The sequence below is a fragment of the Budorcas taxicolor genome, chromosome 13, assembly GCF_023091745.1.
Source record: "Budorcas taxicolor isolate Tak-1 chromosome 13, Takin1.1, whole genome shotgun sequence".
Classification (NCBI taxonomy): Eukaryota; Metazoa; Chordata; class Mammalia; order Artiodactyla; family Bovidae; genus Budorcas; species Budorcas taxicolor.
Genome location: NC_068922.1, coordinates 51,826,304 through 51,845,413, shown reverse-complemented (window position 1 = coordinate 51,845,413; position 19,110 = coordinate 51,826,304). Strand labels below are relative to the sequence as shown.

General features: G+C 55.9%; 1 protein-coding gene across 1 annotated transcript; it reads right to left on the bottom strand.

Annotated features, from left to right (window-relative positions):
• Positions 1-2,041: 2,041 nt before the first annotated feature.
• On the bottom strand, positions 2,042-10,527 carry SLC4A11 (solute carrier family 4 member 11). Its single transcript, XM_052650923.1, has 19 exons — positions 10,497-10,527; positions 8,090-8,242; positions 7,911-7,960; positions 7,469-7,700; positions 7,316-7,397; positions 6,953-7,076; positions 5,394-5,606; positions 5,226-5,319; positions 4,998-5,123; positions 4,810-4,923; positions 4,589-4,721; positions 4,256-4,329; positions 3,586-3,838; positions 3,408-3,514; positions 3,152-3,320; positions 2,887-3,060; positions 2,482-2,677; positions 2,233-2,402; positions 2,042-2,105 (listed from the first exon to the last, which is right to left on the bottom strand). Exons 1-19 carry the CDS (start codon positions 10,525-10,527, stop codon positions 2,042-2,044), a joined length of 2,559 nt encoding a protein of 852 aa, XP_052506883.1.
• Positions 10,528-19,110: the final 8,583 nt, after the last annotated feature.

Below are 19,110 nucleotides of genomic sequence, written 5' to 3'. Positions count from 1 at the left end.
ACTTGCTTCCATAATAAATTGGGAATAGCTGCCTTGAAACCTCCCCAGGCAGGCGTCTGCCTCCTGAGTCCCTTTGGGCAGAAGCAGAAAACCTCCCAGGGTCGGGAAAGAGGGCTGAGGGGTGGGATGGCCAGAGGGCAGAGCTGTGCTGAGGCTGTTCGTGTACCATTGCTAGCTGGAGTATTCTTCCCCTTTTGTCTTTCAAGTCTCAGATCACGCGTTGAGCTTTTCCATGCGAAATCCACTCCGCCACTCAGCTGGCCTCTATTGTGTTGGCAGCTGGGCTGTGGGGCAGGCAGTGTGGGGTGGTGAGTGCTTTTTCTTTATGCTGGTGTACATTAGAGCAACTACAATGCTGGTTTATGATTGTAACTCCAGGTTCATTTTTGTGGCAGGGATAGGGGATGGAGTACTTGACCCCAGTTGGGTTATGTTGTAGTTCAGCCTGGGGGGCCAGCTAAGGGCCCAACTCAACTGCCCCAGACCCTTACTGTGCCCTGGTGAACCCATTCCCTGGGGGGATTTCAGAGGGCTGGAGTGGCTCCCTTGCTTTTTTGCAGGTGTTATCCTAGTAAAGAGGAGCTGCCCAACCCCGAGGACAGTCAGAAAAGCCTGTTGTGTGCAGCAGCTTGGGGGGTAGGGGTCCTCAGTGCTCGTGTGTCCCTTCCCATCACTGTTCCTCAGTCCTGGCAGCTTGGCCTGGGGCTTGGATTTAATGTTTGCTCCCCAGACTGTGTCAACAGGTATGGGTGAGGACAGGACCTCATCCCTTTGCTCCTCTGCTGCCCGTGAAGCCCAGCTGGGTGTTTCCTCGGGAAGTGCCAGTGGCCATGCCCAGCCTCCTCTGGGTTGTCTCCTTGGAGTAGGTGGTTATGTGGCTGGGACTCAGATGGGGGGGTGCCTGCCTTCTTATCTGGTGATCCTGGACATGGCCCTACCTGCAGGCAACACCCAGGCTACTGGGGAGGGGCCCCATAGAAGGGTCACCTGCTGTGTTATGTGAGTGGGTGGCTACGTGGTGCTTGGAGCAGGGCACCTCTCTGTCTGGTTCCCAGCTGCTTCCTCATAGACTTCTGTCCTAGGTGCACAGTATACTTTCTGTCCCCCTCTTTAAACTTAGCTACCCATCCTGCAGGCTTCCCTGGTGGCTCAGACGGTAAAGAATTCGCCTGCAATGCATGAGACCTGAGTTCGGTCCCTGGGTTGGGAAGATCCCCTGGGAGAAGAGAATGGCAACCCACTCCCGTATTCTTGCCTGGAGAATTCCAGGGACAGAGGACCCTGGCGGGCTACAGTCCATGGGGTCGCAAAGAGTCCAACAGACTTAGTGACTACCACTTTTACTTTGATCCATCCTGCAAGCAGCACAGTGACTGTGCCTGTCCCACCCCGCCAGCCACCTCTTCAGTGGCCTCAAGCCTCCTTCTTGGGGCCCTTGCACGTGCTGTTCCTAGAACACGTTCCCTGCAGGTTCCTGGCAACATGGCATTACAAGGGCCTCCTGGATCTTCCACATTTCCCTGTTGGGGTGCTGTGTGGAGTTGGAAGTAACAACCCTTAGTGGCACTTAACAGTCAGTCCCTTTCATCCCTCTTCCCCTGGGAGGGTCTCTTCCTCCCTAGAGTCCTTGGGTGGCCTTCAGAGGCTGGGGCAGGGCAGCATGGATGGAGGTGGCATGTAGAAGCATAGAAATAGGAGCTTTATTCTCTAATGTGCATCCAGCAAGTTCCTTACACAATCAAGGAAATGGTTTCTCTTTCGGCCACCTGACACTCTTTATCAAAAGAAAATCCGTCCTGCTTGGGCAGAAGCTGCCCTGAGCAGCACTCTGGACCCAAAGCAAAGGGCTAGTGGGAAGAGGAGCAGACACATCCCTCAGAGCTGCTTCAGTGCCCAGGCACCCTTGGCCACTTGGGACAGCTGTGAGGGGCTGCAGCACAGAGCCACATTCCCGGATGCCCACACACAGCTACACAGCCAGCCTGGGGAGACCTGGAGAAACGGGCGCATGGGGGGTGGCCAGGACCTGCAAGTCAGGGCATCAGTGTTCAGCGTCCATGGCATCCAAGTACTTGGCTTCAATGATTTGGGGCAGCACGTTGTAGCTGCGGGGAGGAGGAACAGGCAGGAGGATAAGCACTGGGGCAGGGAGGAATAGGCAGAGAGCAGCCGTTCCAGCCCACCCTCTCCCGCCCCGCTGCGTCCTTTCTGCCTGCTGTCTGCCCTCCATACCGAATGGGGATCATGGCAATCATGATGAGGGGAAAGACCATCTTCATGTAGAGCAGTGGGCTCATGCCAAAGGCACAGAGCAGCAGCAGCTGCAGGACCTGCAGGCCTGTGAAGTAGTGGATCTTCCTCTGGGGCACCCTCCGGATGTAGTGGGTGGGTGGGTATGACGTCTGTGGGTGGCAGGGACCAGGTGTGGGCAGGTCTGGAGCCAGATGCCCCACCCCTACCCCCGCCCTCAGGGCCACTCGCCTGGTCCTTGAGCAGCAGCACCATGCGCTGAAAGAGCTGGTTGCCGTCGATGGAGGTGAGCGCGAGGTAGAGGAAGAGGCCATAGAGCACGGGCTTGGGGATCCACTGCAGTGGGAAGGGCAGCAGCAGGAGGGAGAAGCCCACCAGGACGCTGGCGCCCAGGGAGGTCAGCCGAGTCTCCTTCACGTTCACAATCCTGCGAGGGTGCAGCGCGTAGGATTGCTCTGGCCTGGTCCACGGGGCCGTGTCCATCCCAGGTCACGTGCTTACCAGGCTCTGGCACTTCTGGGCCCTTGCCCCCCAAGCCATATCCCTCCTTAAGTCCCATGTGGCCCAGGGCTGCCCCACACCTCGGGGCCCTCGTGACTCGGGCCTCACACCTCGAGGGGCCCTCTTCACACTCACGTCTCATAAATGTGCCCGTTCTCTACATGCTCCTCCACTAAAGCCAGTGCTCGCACGTGCAGCAGGGAGTGGGGGTAGGCAGCATGGATCCAGGGCAGCCCAAACAGAGACAGCCCAGTATTGATGATGGCAATGAGCAGGAGGTCCCAGTGGTAGGCAGTGCCCTTTACCAGCCTGCAGCGGGCAGGGTCACATATGGCCAGAGCCCTCTTGGCCTCTGAAAGGTTGGGCACATACTCACCCCTCCGTCCCCAGCCCTGCAAACCTGTTCTGTGGGGCGTTAGCCAAGGCAGCCACCAGGTTCTGCTCTATGAAGAAGAGCATGGAGAGGAGGAAGCCGAGGCCCATGGCGCTGCTGATGGCCACCAGGGATAGCGAGTGCATCTCAGCTATCTCGAACAGGCTGTCACTCAAGCTGTAGCGAAACTTGACCACTGCAGTAGGGTACAGGCCCCTGCTCAAGCTTGCATCCCCCACAGAGCAACCCACCCCATCCCACCCCACGGCTGGTCCTAACTTACTCTTAATCTCCTGGAAGCCATAGGAAGAGATGAGGGAGAAGGTAAGCACCGAAATGGGCAAGGCGCAGTCTGACAGGAGCTCACGCACGTAGGGGTGCAGGTAGGGGCTATGGAGGCAGGTGAGTGTCAGTGTGGCCTGGGGGCTTGTGTTTCCCGGACCCGAGGGGGCACCCCTCACCTCTTCTTCAACTGGTAGAGGGTGTAGCTCAGCCAGAGCGTGCCAAGCATGATGAGGAGGCTGAGCACAGCTGTATCCCGGGCCAGGGGCTCGGAGTCCTGGCTGCCCGTTGAAGTTAGCTCCGGTGGGCTGGTCAGGAAGCTGGTGTTGAGGGCAGTGTGGAGGCTACTATTGAGGTCCAGCAGGCTCACCAAGGAGGACTTATCTTTGAAGAAGAGTCCAGTGTCACGGCCATAGTAGTACTTCTGGAAGACTATGGGTACAGACCATCAGAATTCAGCCATCTGGGCTCTGGGAGCCTAGGCCTAGCAACTTCCTCCTGGTTGTGGGTGGAAGGAGCCCTGATGGGAGAAAAGGATTCTGGGCGGAAGAGGGGAGAGCTGGCCTTCTGTCAGGCAGGATTCCTCAACCTGCCTGTCTACCCATCACCCCACACCCTGCCCTTTGTCCATTTCTGACAGCGAATCCTGCCTGGCCCAGTGCCTCTGACCCTGCCTGACAGCTCTGTCACCTGCTAATTGCTGCGCTGTGTCAGTCATGACTCCCATGGCACCCTGGACCGCGGAAGCAGCCTTAGCTTGTATTCTTCTTGGCTGCTCTGCCACAGTCTGTACCCCATCTCAACTCAGCTTCCCCTGCAGCAGGTGGCCACTGGCTGTATAATACTCACTCTTGACTGTGCCCTTGATAGCATCTAGGATGAATGTGATAGAAATGAACAAGGCAATGATCTCCTCTGTTGACCTGCCAGCAGAAGGTATGTCTCATAAGATGGGGTGAATTGTAGAGGGTGGGTTTCCCCAAGCCTTGGCATGGCTCCTACCTCCTGCATGAAGAGGGCCAGGGCCCCAGACTTTCCCCTTGGGGTAGTGATATGGTGAGGGCACCCCATCTTATCTAGGGTTACAGGGCCTTGGAGGGTGGCATGGAAGCTGACCCATGTCCCTGGCCTTGGTCTCCCTCCTGCTTGAAAGTCCCAGAAGCTTAGGGAAGGCTCTGTTACCTCTTGAAAAGACTCATGACCAGGCTGAGGTTGAAGAGGGCATAAAGTGTGAGGAAGAAACTGTTCCACAGGCCTGTCCACGCATAGAAGGTACTGAAGTCCAGATTGTAGTCATCGCAGATGTCACGGATTACTGCAGGGGCAGGACAGGAGTGAGCAGTCAGGGCCGGGTTGGGGGAAGGACCCCAGGAACCCTCTCCCCGCTCTCACCCCCGCTGCACCGTTGATGTAGAGGGCCAGGGGCGCGGTTGTCAGCAGCACCACCAGCGGCTGCCCAGAGAAGAGCGCGTACAGGATGCCTCCGATGCCCTGCCCGGCCACGGTCTTCTGCACGTCTGAGGAAGTAGGTGGTCAGGGGGCACCATGGGCCTGGCCCCCCAGCACTCCCCGATAGCCTCCAGCCCCTCACCGATGGCTCCATTTGTGTTCTCATCATTGAGGGACCCAAAAGCAATTGTGGGCAGCAGGCAGGCGAAGTAGAGGAACAGGGTGGTGGTGATGTATTTGCCCACAGCCTTGTTTTTCCCAATGATGCCTAGGAAAGGGAGACGGGATGGAGATTGTGTGTGTGGGGACACAGGCCAGGCCGGGGGCCTGAGCTACAGGCCAAGCTCTGAGAGGGTCATGGGGCACTTACCGTCAGTGAAGTCCAGTGGGTACACGGGGAACCTGCGGGCGATGTCCTCCTGGATGCCCTTCCCCATGGGGAGAAAGTCCTTCTGCTGTGGGGGCTGGGAAAAGGACATGCCCATCAGCCCTGTGCCCTTGCCCTGGGCTGCCCGCCCAGGCCACGTCTGGCCCGCACCTGTGGGGGTCTGACGATGCAGATGGAGCTCGTGCTGTAATCCATGCTGATACTCGGACAGTGGCTCATTACGGTGAGCAGCTGTCTCTGATGGACCAGGGCTTCTTTGAATTCCTCCTCTGTGCGGGTCTTCAGGAGCTTCTGGCGGAAGGTGATGTCTAACATCATGGTGGCAAATGTGCGCCCCACTTCTGTGGCGGTCTTGGTGCTTTTCTGGGGGTGGGGCAAGAGTCACATCTGTAGCCACTGTAGAGCAGAGGGCACCCTCCCCAGCCCTGGCCACTCTGTCCCCATGATCTAGGTGTAGTCCCCCAACAGTCACACATCGTGGATCCTGCCGCGATTGCCACCAGGTCAGCAGATCACTAGACTACCACTGACCTAGTATTTTTCTTACACACTCAGGTTAAATCTGTGTAATTGTGGATAATGAAATCCTGATGATGGAAAAAAAAAGTTTGCTCAGCTACTTTTCACCTGGGGCGTTTGCACTGTTTGCTGTTTTATCTGATTTTCAGAGGGGCTCCAGGCCATCTAGCCCTCTCCCTCTCGCCTGGCCAAGGTCAGCCCTGTCTGTGAACTCTGTGTCCAGCCTCCACCACAGCAGCCTGTCTCACCTCGACAACTCTGGCCCCTGGGAGCGGCATCCTCCCCTCTGGGTTGCCCAAAGCTGCGTCCCAGGCCTGCACCTGCGCCGTGCCCACTGCTTTCTGGTAGCTTTAGAACAGGCCTGTTCTCCGAGGCGGAGCCAGGTGTCAGGCTGGCTGGTGCGTCTCAAGGTGCCAGTCTAGCCACTCAGCCCTAGGGATTCTGCTCTTTCCAACTGTTGGCCACCTTGTCAGCTGTCACTCCTCTGACCCATGAGGTGCCTGCTGCCCTAAATGCTCTTCCTCTGTTGCCAGCACAGTAACATCTAGAGAGGTTCGCAGTGTGTCTATGATCCCATTAGCACCCCTTTGCATAGAGAAAGCCTGGGGAGGGGCCATCTGAAGGGCCATCTGCAGGAGCAGAATCATCAAAAAGCCAATGGAAGCTTAAGCATTAAGCTTAAGCATTAAGGCCCTTCCCAAGCCTGGAAAGAGGGACCCTTGCCATTTTCTACTCAAGATTTTTAAATCCTCTCCCATAAAAGAAGATTCCCCAAATTGTATGTCTCAGCCCCCACAAAAGTGAGATAACCTGCCCCTGGCCAGGGGGTAAACAGCCCAGGAAAGAGTGGGACTCTTTGGTCAACAAATCACAGTCAGCCGATTAGAAGAGTCAGCGTCATGCAGGCCAGAGAAAGGCCCCTGTGTTTGAATAGTAATACTTTTAACGAGTATCTCTTTTCAGTCAGGAAGGAAATATAATCTTTTGGGCAACTTCTGGGGAAATCAGGGCTTGAAGAGGACCTAGCAAGTATTCTTCAGATAAACCCAGGGATGAACAGATAGGGTGAACAGCCTTCGGAGGCCAATTCTGTAGGCCTCCTGCACTGGAAGAGATGCCCTCAAGGAGAGGGCAGGGTAACCTGGTACCCTCTTTCCCAGGAAACAGAGCCACCCGAAACCCCTCCTCACCATCTTGGGTGGGGCCAGCACCAGGATGACAAACCGCACCTCACAGGAATTCTGCCCCCAGTTCTGCGGGCGGACCAGGCGGCTGATGCACACGTGTCGCCTCAGCAGGGCCTTGGAGGTACAGCTGGTGGGACAGGGAGGGCACATGGCACATGGCTGCCACCCTTGGGAGCTGGGGCTCCACCCCCGCCACCCAGAACTCCCAAGTATGACCCCAGTGACCTCTGTTAAGGAGGAAAAAAGACCAGATGGGATGAATTCCTCACTCTCCCCAGAGACTGAGCAGGCCAGCCTCTACAGGGTTACTGGATGCCTGTCTCTGAGGTGACATGGGGAGGCCAGCATGCTGGCCTGGCAACTCACAGGATGCAGATCCATGACTGCTGGTATTGTACCCCCGTTACTGTGGCAGTGACCCCTTGGATGGTGTCCGACAGCAGGTGAACTGCTAACAAAGCGGAGAGTCAGACGGTCCACCTCCCTGACCTTCCGCCCAGGCCAAGAGACAGCCCTTACCTTTGCCCTCCATGGGAGCCCCTCCGTCAGTGAAGAGCATGGCCGTGAGCAGGTCCAGGTTGCACTCTGGCTCGGTGTTGTAAGGGTCTTGGGCTAAGCGGTACAGCATAGCCCGCAGCACGTCATCCAGGGAGGTGGCCGTTTCATCCAGGATGATTCTGGCCCGTGCCAGGAAGCCATCTAAGTCCCGGTGTGCACGGATCTCTTCCTCAAAGTTCTTTAACTTCAGGTACTGTGGGGACCCCGTGCACAGAACCAGACAGGCCCATAAATAAGACCCTCTGTCCTTTCCTGGACCCCTCCGTTGTGATGGCCCCAGAGAGAGAAGGCCAGTGTGGTCGGCCCCCAGGCTAATATGAGCTCTCTCAGGGAAGCGACCACCTCCACCCCCAGCTAGCGGCCTGGAACAAAATGTTTCCCATCCAGCCAATGGGCCGCTCACCTTGCGGGAGGTGTGTAGGAGCCCATAGCCGCCCGGTGATTCACTCTCTGCTAGAGGAAAGCGGGAGGGCTCAGGGTGCTGCCCCAGCCCTGCAGGTCTCCTTAGTGAAGTGGGCCGTATCTGTTCAGTCCCATCCCATGCATGCCCCCCCCAACCTGTCCCTGCCACAACCCCCATACCAGACTGGGTAGGCTGCACCTCGAGGTTGACGTTGACAAAAAAGCGGATGCTTTCACCAGACACAATGGAGGAGTTGACCGTGTCGAAGGCCTCATCCCTCAGGCTCTCCTCACGGGTTTCAGAGGCGTCATCTGTGTCACACTTGAGGTAGCCTGGAGCCCCAACCACCACCAAGAGAGGGCCCCCCCCCCGCAAGAGGGCCTGGCTGTCAGTGCTACACACGGGAGAGGGGCGCCAAGCCAAAGGAGCAGGGCCCCTGGGCTGTCCTACTGGGTGCAGTCTTGGTGAGTGGTGAGGGCGTCCTCTAGTGGCCGGGAAGGAAGCCTTGGTTCAGGTAGGCCCCATGTCTGGTCCTGGCCCAGCCCAGAGCATAGCAGCCTGCTGGCACCCCCTACCCAAGTTTTCTCCAGCATTCTTCAGCTGTGGGAACCATGTACGGTTCTGTGCCATGCATATCCTTTAGCTAAAGAAAGACATGTTCGTTCCACAAACATTGGGCCAGGTACATGGTACAATGACACAGTTGAGACTGCCTGGCCGCTGCCTTCCCAGAACCTCCAAGCTGTGGGACCTGGACCTGTCTGGCTCCCCAGGGAGGAGGGAGCTGTTTGGCTTCTGGGGAGCGAGCAACCCAGAAGCAACCCTCCCCAGAAGCAACCCAACGGAAGCCAGAGCCCTGCAGTATCCAGACCTCAATTGGCACAGGGAGGGTGTGGGGGCAAAGCATTAAGGCTGAGAAGCCTTAGTCTGACATCAGACAAGGCCCAGGCAGCAGGAGAGCCAGAGAAATAGAGCCAGGGACAGAGAGGGGACAGGACCCCAGAAGGAGGCCTCATCTCGGGCCTTGGGCCCCCAGGGCACAGAGCCTGCTGCCCTTTCTTCTGGTCTGCCTCCCAGTTCCTGCAGCCGCCCCCCAGCACAGGCTCCCTCCTACAGGAAGCCACCTGCGGACATGCTGCCCTGAGCCCTGCTGGGGCTTCTCACTGCCTCTGGGCCAACAGCCTGAGCCAGCCTTGCTGCTTCAGTCCAGATCCCTGGTCCCTCGGGCCCAGTCCCATCCCCACCTCAATCTCCTCCTCAAGCCAGGTGGCCAGCACCCCAGGCAGGTCAGCTCCTGTCCTGCAAGCTGAGGGCTTCCCTCCCTGGAGGGCCTTCTTCAAGGCTCAACAGAACCTTCCTCCTCTGGCAAGTCCACCGAGGGCCCTCCCTGCCTTACTCTTGGCCCATTTGGCCCCTCTTCCTCACTATGTCCTGTGGGTCCCCTGTGGTCCACCACTTGTGATTCTCCTGGGGCCCTTGTAGCTCAGATCCCACAAACACCTAAAAACACCCATGGAGGGACAGGGAAGGGTCATACGTAGCTCGCCTCCACCTGCCAGGCAGTGACTCACCCTGACTCACTTCCACTCTAGTCTGCTGGTTTCCTCTTTACATCCCAGGCCCTGTTCCCCCAGTATCCTGTGCTCAGCCTGGGCTTTTTCTGGGTAGGAAGCACTAGGCCTCCCCTATCAACACCCTCATGAACTGGTAACCCCTAGGCTCCAGGTCTGCACTGCACCAGAGCCCAGAGAAGAACTATTAAGTCAAAAGACATCCTTCCCTACTTGTCATGGAGCTCATGTCCATAAAAAACACTTATCTTCCCCAGTTCTAGACCTGCTTTGCTTAGACTGCTTGGTTTCCCAGCCCCAACCTGTCCCAGCCTCTACCACCCCCACCAGCACTGTCTATTCCCTAGAATGTCCCTCACACTGCCCCACTTCTCCCCTATCCTGAGTTCAACCTAGGTCCTACCCAATAGACACCACTAGTTCACTGCAAGGCTCCTGGGACTTGTCCACCAGCAGCCTGGCACATGCAGTCATCATGCCTTGGGAACCCTATGTAGAGCACACTGCCACTCTGTCCAGGCACTGTCTCACTGAACAATGCTCAGGCCGCTTCCTGAATCTGGGCACAGGAGCATGTACCCACCCCAGAGATACGGGGAGGTAGAGAACTAGGCTGGTGCAAGCAGGGAAAATTGAGGTGCAGACTGCAATTTAGAGGGACAGTCGCAGCCCCTCCCTCACAGGGCTGGGCAGGATCTTAGGAATGTGGGCAGATACAACATTTGGCCTAAAACCTGGTCAGATAACCAGAGCATTGTTAACATATCAGATGGTCCACATAGCCCAGGATGGGGAGCCGGTCGCTCTCCCAGGACTCCAGGACCCCCAGAGACCAGCTAGTGTCCAGGGCAGTGTTAGCCGCCTCTCTGACCACACCACAACCTCCTGGAGGTAGAATCCAAAGGCATCCCAGCACCAGCAGAGGACCATGATTACCCAGGTGGATGGACTAGGTCCCCTAAAGTCTTTTGACCAAGGAGCTCTCTACACACACCCACACCCGAAAGGTACACACCTGCATCCTCAAAGTATCCATTCTGCGACATGACAGAAGAGTTTTCTGTAAGGCAAACCAAAGAACTGTCACCAGCTCCATGTGTCTGGACAGCCTTTCCTGCACATCTGCTGCCTACCCCTCACCAACCCCTGCTGAGTCTTTCTTATCCTTCCCAGAGCCCCCGGGAGAAAAAGGAGCAGGGGACAGCACTAGACAGGGGCCCCTTGAGGAGCTAGAGGAAGCTACTTCCTGTTATTCTTCAACCCATCTGCTAGGGGCTTGCCCAGGTGGGAAAGGAGGGAGGCGGGGAGATGTTCTCAGCATGTTTTCTCCAGGAATAATTAACAGTACCCCGTGAAGGAAAGAAGGATACGCTAGTTGTAGAACTCTGGAAGGAGGAGACCTGTCTGGCCACCTTCCCTGGAGAAGACAGCCTCCCTCTCTCAAGCCTTCGCTGCAAAGTCCAGGAACTGGGCCGAGGCTCTTCTTCCAGCACATCTCTTCGGCTCTCACTGTCATGTCGGTCCCTGGCGCCATCAAGACCCATCACACGTGCAGTCGCCCCTAACCTCCCGCGCCCGGGGTCACACGGGGTGACCTGGGGCAACGGCCTCCTTCCCTCAGCGCCACGCACTTTCCGGGCCTCCTGGGAGGCGGAGCCGTTGGTTCCTCTTGGGAGATGGCGCGGGGGCGGGGGTGGGGTGGGGTGGGGTGGGGTGGGGCGTGCGCGCTCTTTGCGCCGGGCCCCCGATGGATGCTCCACGCTGTTTGTGTTGCTGTTCAAGGAAGGAAGCAACAGAAGCGGCCGCGTGCACGAGAGGAAAGAGCCTCAGACTCGGAGGCCGAGGAGGTCGGCGGGAGGGGTCGTGCAGAATGCGGACCGTCTCCCGGGGCAGGAGCCCGGGCGGCATGCACAAGGGAGGCGCGGGGGCAGTAAACCTGGCAGCAGAGGCGCGGGGGTGGACAGAGGAAGAGAGGGACGAGGATATGGAAGGGTGGGGACGGTGCACACCTACTCCCATGCCGCCAGATTCACGTGCACGTAAACAGTACACCGCGGTGCTGGCCCTCAGGTGTCAGAGCGGCGGCCGAGAGACTGCCGTGGCCGCACAGGGGACAGACAGTCAGAGGCCCAGGGACCCCTAAGAGTGGGCAGACTTCCGCGCAGCGCCAGAGGTGTCGGGTAGAATGTAAAATGAGGCTTTCCGAGGGGGTGACGCCCGCCTGCGAAGACCCTGGAGCTCGAGGTGCTGGGGACCCCACAACTCCGCCCCGCTATTTGCAAGACTTCCACCCTTCCCCCAGCTATCTCGTAGGTTCAAACACTGCTGTTTTAAAACGGCGTTAAGTCAAGAGCGCAGTGCCCACGAAGCCGTCCTGGGCTTCCCCCAACCACCCGTGTACCCACCTGGACTTCCACTTCCTAGAAGCCGAACTCAACCCGGGCACCACCGCCCCGGCTGGTAAGCCCCCAAGACCCTCTCGCCCACTACGCCGGGGGCCGAGGAAAACCGGCGTCGTCCGCGTTCCTCCCAGCGCCTCGACGGCTCCGCTTCCCAGCCCAGCACGGCTCTGCGACGGAGACTGGACGGCCTTCCCGCCGCGGGCACCCGCCGCATGGCTGGAGATGGAACGCGCACCTGGTGCCCGCGGCCACGGCCCAGTGGTCAGCCGCAGAACCGCTGCACACCCGCGCACGCCCCGGGTCCTCACCCGGGGCTTCGGACCCCTACCTCGCAGTCTCCTACAGGCCGGCGGCGGGAGCCGGCGACACACCCCTGGGCCGCGCCTGGGTCCTAATGCCGCACCGACGGTCCTCCCTGGCGCCGGAGGCCGTGCGGCGCGGACCAGGGTCCCGCCCGCCCGCCCCGCGCCCTCACCCGTACTCCTTTTCACTCCGGGCGGGTTGCTCCCGGGAGCCCGCGGCCACTTAGAACGCGTAGACTGGGCTTCTTCGCGTCCGCCCAGGTGTCGCCCGGTTAGGGGCTGAGCAGGGCTGCGAAGTTTCTGCGAAGAAGCACGATGAGCTGAGAGACCCTCGGAGCTGAGATGGTGCGGCGGGTCCCGGTGGGGCCTCCCTCGTCTTGACTTTAAGTACTAGGCCAGCGCCCTCCTCTCGGCAGGGGGCCTCCGCTGGGCCCAGCCCACCCGGGCCCCGCCCCCTCCATTCACCCTGGCTTCTCAAGCAGCAAATCCTCTTACTCCTCCTCCAGGAAGCGCACCTCGACTTTCTACACCCGCTAGTGCGCGTTCTCTGGGATACGCCCTGGTCGGCGGACCCCGCCGCCCACCCGACTCGGCGGCGTCGGGTTTGCTGACAAAGCCCTTCACGGTTTCGCTCCTGGTCTCGTTGAGTCCTCGGCTCTCTCTTTGGTCAAGGTCTTGACTAGCAGCTTTTTTTGCTTCCCAAGATGGCCCCGCCGCCCGGCTTTCTTTCCCAGACAAGAGGGAGCTCAGCCCTGGGACGCGCCTTCTCCGGCGCCTGGTCCCTCTTGAGTAGTATGTGGGGGAGGTAGGATGCGCGCGCGTGCTTGTGTAGGGAGGCGGTGGTGCGCGCGGCCAGGCAAATCCAACCCTTCCCATGAACTCTTGGTCTGACCTTCCGCGGCTTCTCAGCAAATGATTCTACAGCTCTCGGGCCCGGGACTGACCCAGGAACTCTCCCCACAACGAAGTGCTAACCCCCATCCCCTCCACACTGGCTGCCAGCCCGAGGAAGAGCTGCGATTTCCCCTTCTCACCTCCTGCTGGCACGGAGTTCGGCTTCTGTCCCCCAGACGTTGGAAGAGGGCGGGTGAAGCAAGCAAAAGGTGACCCCACCTCTACCAGGGGGCTGCCCTATGGCCCCCAAGGGTTTCTGATGCGTTAGGGAAGCCCCATGGATGGATTGGGTGAGGCTGACCTGGTTTCCCCTCCCAGCGAGGTTAAGAGAGCATTAGGAGCAAAGCTATGAGGTTGCCCCCCTTGGCCGATGAAGGCCTGGGGGTCAGGATGGCCCTGAGCGCCCTGCTCCCTACTACTGAAGATGCTCAGACCATGAATGGCTCGGGGCTGGCCACATGCTTCTCTGGTTGTGGTGAGCAGCCTAGGCAGAGACTCGAGATCGTCTCTACTCTGGGGTACCTTCTCCACACAGCCATGGGACTTTCTCAAGATGCCCTTTAGCTATACTCCAGCCCACTGCACAGACTCCCGCAGCCCCAGGAGTAGGGGATGGAGCTTTGAGGGGGGGCTGACGGCAGGCAGGCTGTCAGGGAGGAGAGCTCCATGTGGGAGGTGCAGGGGCTGGACCCCTGAAAAGCCACTCATTTTGCCCTCAGCCCCTCTCATCTCAGAATGCCTAGGCTTCTACATCTTCCTCTCCTTGTCACCAGCTGCTCCCAAACACCTGGACCTTCCAACCCAGCTGTTCCAGGAGGCAAACGTAGAATGGAGGGGCCACCTCTCATCCCCTCCTGCAGCCTCCTCCCTCATCTGAGGCCTCACCACTGAGATCACTGAGGAAATAGGAGCCCCCGGTCAAGATCTCCCCCAGCGGCCTATGGACCAGACTCTCACAGAAACTGACACTGACCCCTTCTCTACCACAGCCTCCTGGGCTCTGCCCTTGTGGTTTCCATTCCCCCGGTTGTCCTGGAGAGCGCCGCTGGCTCCCCCACACCCCTGCTGCCGAGCAAGAAGCTGTTTCCTTTAGGCTTCCCAGCCACCACCTGTCCACTGTGGATCTGAGGCTGAGATGCCTCAGGTCTCCCCCTTCTCCCCTCCCCTCATGTCCACCCCTCTGTGCCCCACTGGGTCCTTACACAGGTAGTTTAGGGACTCGGACATAACCACACACATTCCTTCTCATTCCCATCCTCGAAGTCTCAGATTTTACTGGGCTGTGGTCACAACCTTGAGTTCTGAGTTCCACAAGGCGCTTAATGGCTTTCTGAAGTATTTTCAACTGAGTTTTCTCCTTTAGCCACTCTAATTTTTTTAAATTTAGTTTTGGCTGCGCTGGGTCTTGCTGTGCGGGTTTTTCTCTAGTTGTAGAGAGTGGGGGCGACTCTGTGGCTGTGGTGCACAGGCTTCTCATCCTGGTGACTTCTCGTTGCGGAGCACAGGCTCTACAGTGCGTGGACTTCATAGTTGTGGCACTTGGGCTTACTTGCTCCGTGGCATGTGGGATCTTCTCAGATCAGGGATTGAACCCATGTCTCCTGCACTGGCAGGCAGATTCTTTACCACTGAGTCACTAGGTAATCCCTTCTCTCCTTACCTCCTCGGACCTAGGAGTGTGGCCAGCTCTGGATCTTCCCCTGGATCCATGATGCCTGTTACTGAGCTCCTGGCTTGAACATGACATAGCCTACTTACCCTCTGTCCCCAACCTGGATGGCAAACTGGGAATTCAAATGAAATTCAGGCAAAATAGAGCTCCCAGGAGTCTCCCCGACTCATCCACAGATCCATGAGTAAGTTCTGTTAGGTTTACCTTCAAAATAGAGTTCAGTTCTGCCGTTTGCACATCATCCTTCCTCTGGCCCTCTGACTTGCCCCCACCCACCATCCATTCTCGGCCTCCAATGGCTTCTAGTGCCATTTTGGAAATAAATAAAAGCAAACACTCTACTATGGCCCAAGGGGGCAGGGGTGTGGGTTAGGGAGTGCTGTGCAAGCTGGCGCCTGCCTGTTTCCCATCTCATCCCAGACTCCTGTTCTCAGTTCACTTCAGTTCAGTCACTCGGTCGTGTTTGACTCTTTGCAACCCCATGGACTGCAGCACACCAGGCTTCCCTGTCCATCACCAGGTCCCAGGGCTTGCTCAAACTCATGTCCGTCGAGTCGGTGATGCCATCCAACCATCTCATCCTCTGTCATCCCCTTCTCCTTCTCTCAGGAGGGCACTGTTCCAGCCAAGTGGCTTCCAATAATTCCTCCAACACAACTGGCCCCTACCTGCCTCCAGGCCTGGAGAGTCTGAGTGTCTGGGAGATGTGTCCTGTCCACAGCTCTTATCATGGTTCAGTTCCTCCTTCAGCTCACATCATCTAAAGTTCATTCCCATTTCCTTCCACCACAGATCCTTATGACCCCTAACTGTAGCAAACGCTTCTTTATTCTTCTTACTTTGCTGCCTGGTCCATCTTCCAGGTTAGACGGTGATCTCCTTGAGAGCAGTTGGATGGTAATCTTTCATCGGCAAAACACTGGTATGGTAGATGCTCAATAAATACATGACATACTGAACACATGACCAACACCTGGATCCATATACAGTTCCTGGAAATTTTCAAGCCATGAAGCCCCCAGATGACCTCTTTAGCCTTCATCCTCTGTTCCCACTCACATTTTCCAGCCAGATATTCCTGACTCCCTCTGCCTCCTTCCTGTAACTTGGACTCCTTAGATGTCACCAAGTCCTTGTTTTTCTACTTCCAGTCTACCCTGTCCCACCACCCCCACCTTCCTTGAACCCTTGGCAAGCATGGCTTCCCACATCTAGAGCCTCAGGCTTTCCCTGGAGTCACAAGCCTCTTGGGGCTTCTTGCTGGCCAGGGCAGGCAGCTTTGACCAGCATTCCCAGCCCCTCACAGCCCTTCTCTCAGTTGTGGCTGTACTATCTCCTCACTGTTCCGGGAGGAGAGACGCTGCTCCCACACTAACCCTCCAGTGGTGCTGGAGGGGCTGAGGGAGAGACTAGGGCCTCCCTGCTCTCCTGGGGGACCTCTCCAGGCCCCTGGGTAGGTGAGAGGAAGACCCTTGGTGCTCAAATAACATAGCTTGATGCCTTTTTTCCTCTACTGAGGGAGTTGCCATCTACCTCAGGAAGATCCAAGTTCCTATAAGGGCAGTCAGGAAGGCAAGGAGCTCTGTGGAGGGCCAGAAGAAGCTGTTCCCCTCAGGACAACATTCCTCTGTGCCCTTACCACCCCGTCCTCCATACTCGAGAGTCAGAATCTAGTGCCCTTCAGCAGACTGTTGAGCAGGAAGGTTCCGGAGCTGCCCCATTGCCTTCATGCCTTCTGACCTTGGTTCCAGTTCTGCAGCCCAGCTTCTCAGCCAAGAAACCCCTGGCAGACAGACACCACTTCTCCTCCTCCTTCTCCAGGGCATGCCTACAGGGGGCCAGGAATCTGTATTCCCAGCAGAGCTGGGCCCCAAATTCCCCACTCTCATCTACCCTCAGGCCCCACTTCATTTGGACCTTGTCACCAGCCACCTAAGTCCTTCCAGCTGATGAGTCCAGGTGGCCTGTCACCCTCCTGGCCATCACTGCCCTCCTTAGCCTTTATGTGTACTCCACATCCTCCTTATCCATGGTTTTCATTCTCTTTGACCCCCTGTGTCAAGCAGCTGCCCAACGTTCTGCTTCAAGCTCATCATTCAGGGCTGACACTGCCTGTGGCACCACTTTGGCTGCCTTTCAAGTGACCTACGGCTCCTGGTAAGAAGCGCCTCTAAGGAAGCTGGATGGACAGAAGAGTGAGTGGGGAAGGCACCAGACAAAACCCTTGGGCAAGATGTCCAGCCTCTTTGTGTCTCTGACCCTTTTTACCTATAAAAGAGGTTGAAATTGAATCTTCTTAAAATTAATTTTTATTGGAGTATGGTTGACTTACAATGTTTAGTTTCTGCTGTACAGCAAAGTGAATCAGTTTTATGTATATATAGATACACTCTTTTTCAGATTCTCTTCCTATTATAGGTCATTACAGAGTATTCGTGCTTAGTCATGTCCGACTCTCTGCAACCCCATGACTGAAGCCTGCCGGGCTCCCCTATCCATGGGATTTCCCAGGCAAGAATACTGGAGGGCGTTTCCTTCTCTAGGGGAATCTTCCCTACCCAGAGATCAAATCCACGTCTCCTGAATTGGCAGGCAGATACTTTACTACTGAGCCACCTTGGAAGCCCAGATTTTTATTAGTTATCTAGAAACTGCATCTTTTTAGTAGAAAATTCCATGAATTTTTGGTTATCAAACCATCTTTTCTCTTCCTGTTGTCTTTATTTTGCTATTATTTGTACATTCACCCAGGCATGAAATTTCAGAGTAAAGATGTAAAGGTCTTAAAAATTTGAAGCTATGAAGGAAAAAAGTTAAACTTCTTTACTGGTATGGGAAAAACAGTAGTAATGGTAGGATGTAAATACAGTTAACTTTATTTGGTTAGCTTTTTTTCAGATTTATTATTATTTATCAGTTTGACATAAAATTTGTTGACCTTTATACGATTTTTTAACCCAGTCATTTTGGCTCATCAGTTTAGCCATGTAAAGTCCTGGGCAAAACAGGAATAATTTGTGGATAAACAAATTTATTTTTTCTTCAGATTTTTGGAGAATGAAACAAAAAAGTTTTGGAGTTGTTTCAGAAAGTTGGGTTTTTTTCCACTTTGGCTTTTTCCACTTCTACCTTAAGATCATCCCCTTGGCTCTTGTCTCATTAGTCATTTCATTTGTCAACCGTTCCTTCAGAATCACTCTCTAGTTGGTCTACTTCTTACCCCACCAATGAGTCGCATTACAGTCTATATGATCTTTCTTTTTTCTTTTTTTGGTTGAATCAGTTCCCTGGCCAGGAATTGAGCCTGGGCCATGGCAGTGGAAGTGCAGAATCCTGTCTTTTATTTAGGGGAAAAAAAAAGTATCAAACAGGTTCCCTTGGAATACTGATGTCCCTGGGTATCCAGAGGCAGTAGGGAGCCTTTTCTCCATCTTCGGGGGGTGCAAATATCTTAGTGAATAGATGTTTTCAAATGTCTTTTAGTTTTAAAAAACATTGTAAACGTCACTACTTTTAATCACGATTAAAAGTCACTACTACCAATCACCACCACAGCAACAAACAACTGTTTGCTATCACTTGTACTAGAAAAGACTAGCAGAAAGCAAAAAATTTTAAATCAAATAGGTATCTGATTTTAACAGAAAAGCTCAGAAATAGCCTGCAGCTGGATGTGCAGTGCTGATCCAGGGGAGCAAACCCTTCTTTGGGGAATCCGGCTTCCAAATGATATTGGGGCCCTCATACATGTGCAGTGACCCTTGGCCAGGTCCATCTGACTCCTGACCACTGTGACTGATTCAGGGATGAAAACATGACCCCAGATTTTGGGGTTGCCTCTGGAGGAGGAGGTTGGGTCTTGCCTTAGGGTGTTGAGCCTTTTAGTGGCATAAAGGAAGCTTACTGCCAGCAGAGAAAAAAGATGGAAAGAGGACTCTGATGACGTGCGACAGGCTGAACTTGAAGCTGGTACTACCCTGAACTCCTCATAGAGCAACCAAGCCATTCCATCATGAACTGGCAGTAGGGTCATAGTGAGATTTTCTTTGGGCTGTTCCTTAGATTATATGAGATTATATGATAGAAATGAACACATCAGCATTCCTCTGTGCTCCTCAGAGTGATTTGATTTCAGCAGCTTCACCTTCTGTTCCAATCACTTTCCACATGTCTGTCCCACCACGATGCCCTGATTCTGGGACTCTGGCTTGGTCAAGCATGCCCCTAGGGTTCAGTTCAGTAGCCACCTTCATCCCTGCTGTGGAGCCCTGGTGGGAAGGGCCCCCTTCTCCATCCTCAGACATCTGAGTTCTGGTCCTCAAAAGATCATCCAGCCCTGGAGCTGTTCACCATTTACTG

What these genes read in the sequence shown, in the direction of transcription:
- SLC4A11 (XM_052650923.1), bottom strand. Translation starts at nt 10,527, where the DNA reads ATGTCGCAGAATGGATACTTTGAGGATGCAG. An exon ending in GGTGCAGCCTACCCAGTCTG is followed by an intron (nt 7,961 to 8,089) that starts GTATGGGGGTTG and finishes GCTTTCCTCTAG; the next exon opens with CAGAGAGTGAATCACCGGGC. An exon ending in ATTGCCATGATCCCCATTCG is followed by an intron (nt 2,106 to 2,232) that starts GTATGGAGGGCA and finishes TCCTCCCCGCAG; the next exon opens with CTACAACGTGCTGCCCCAAA.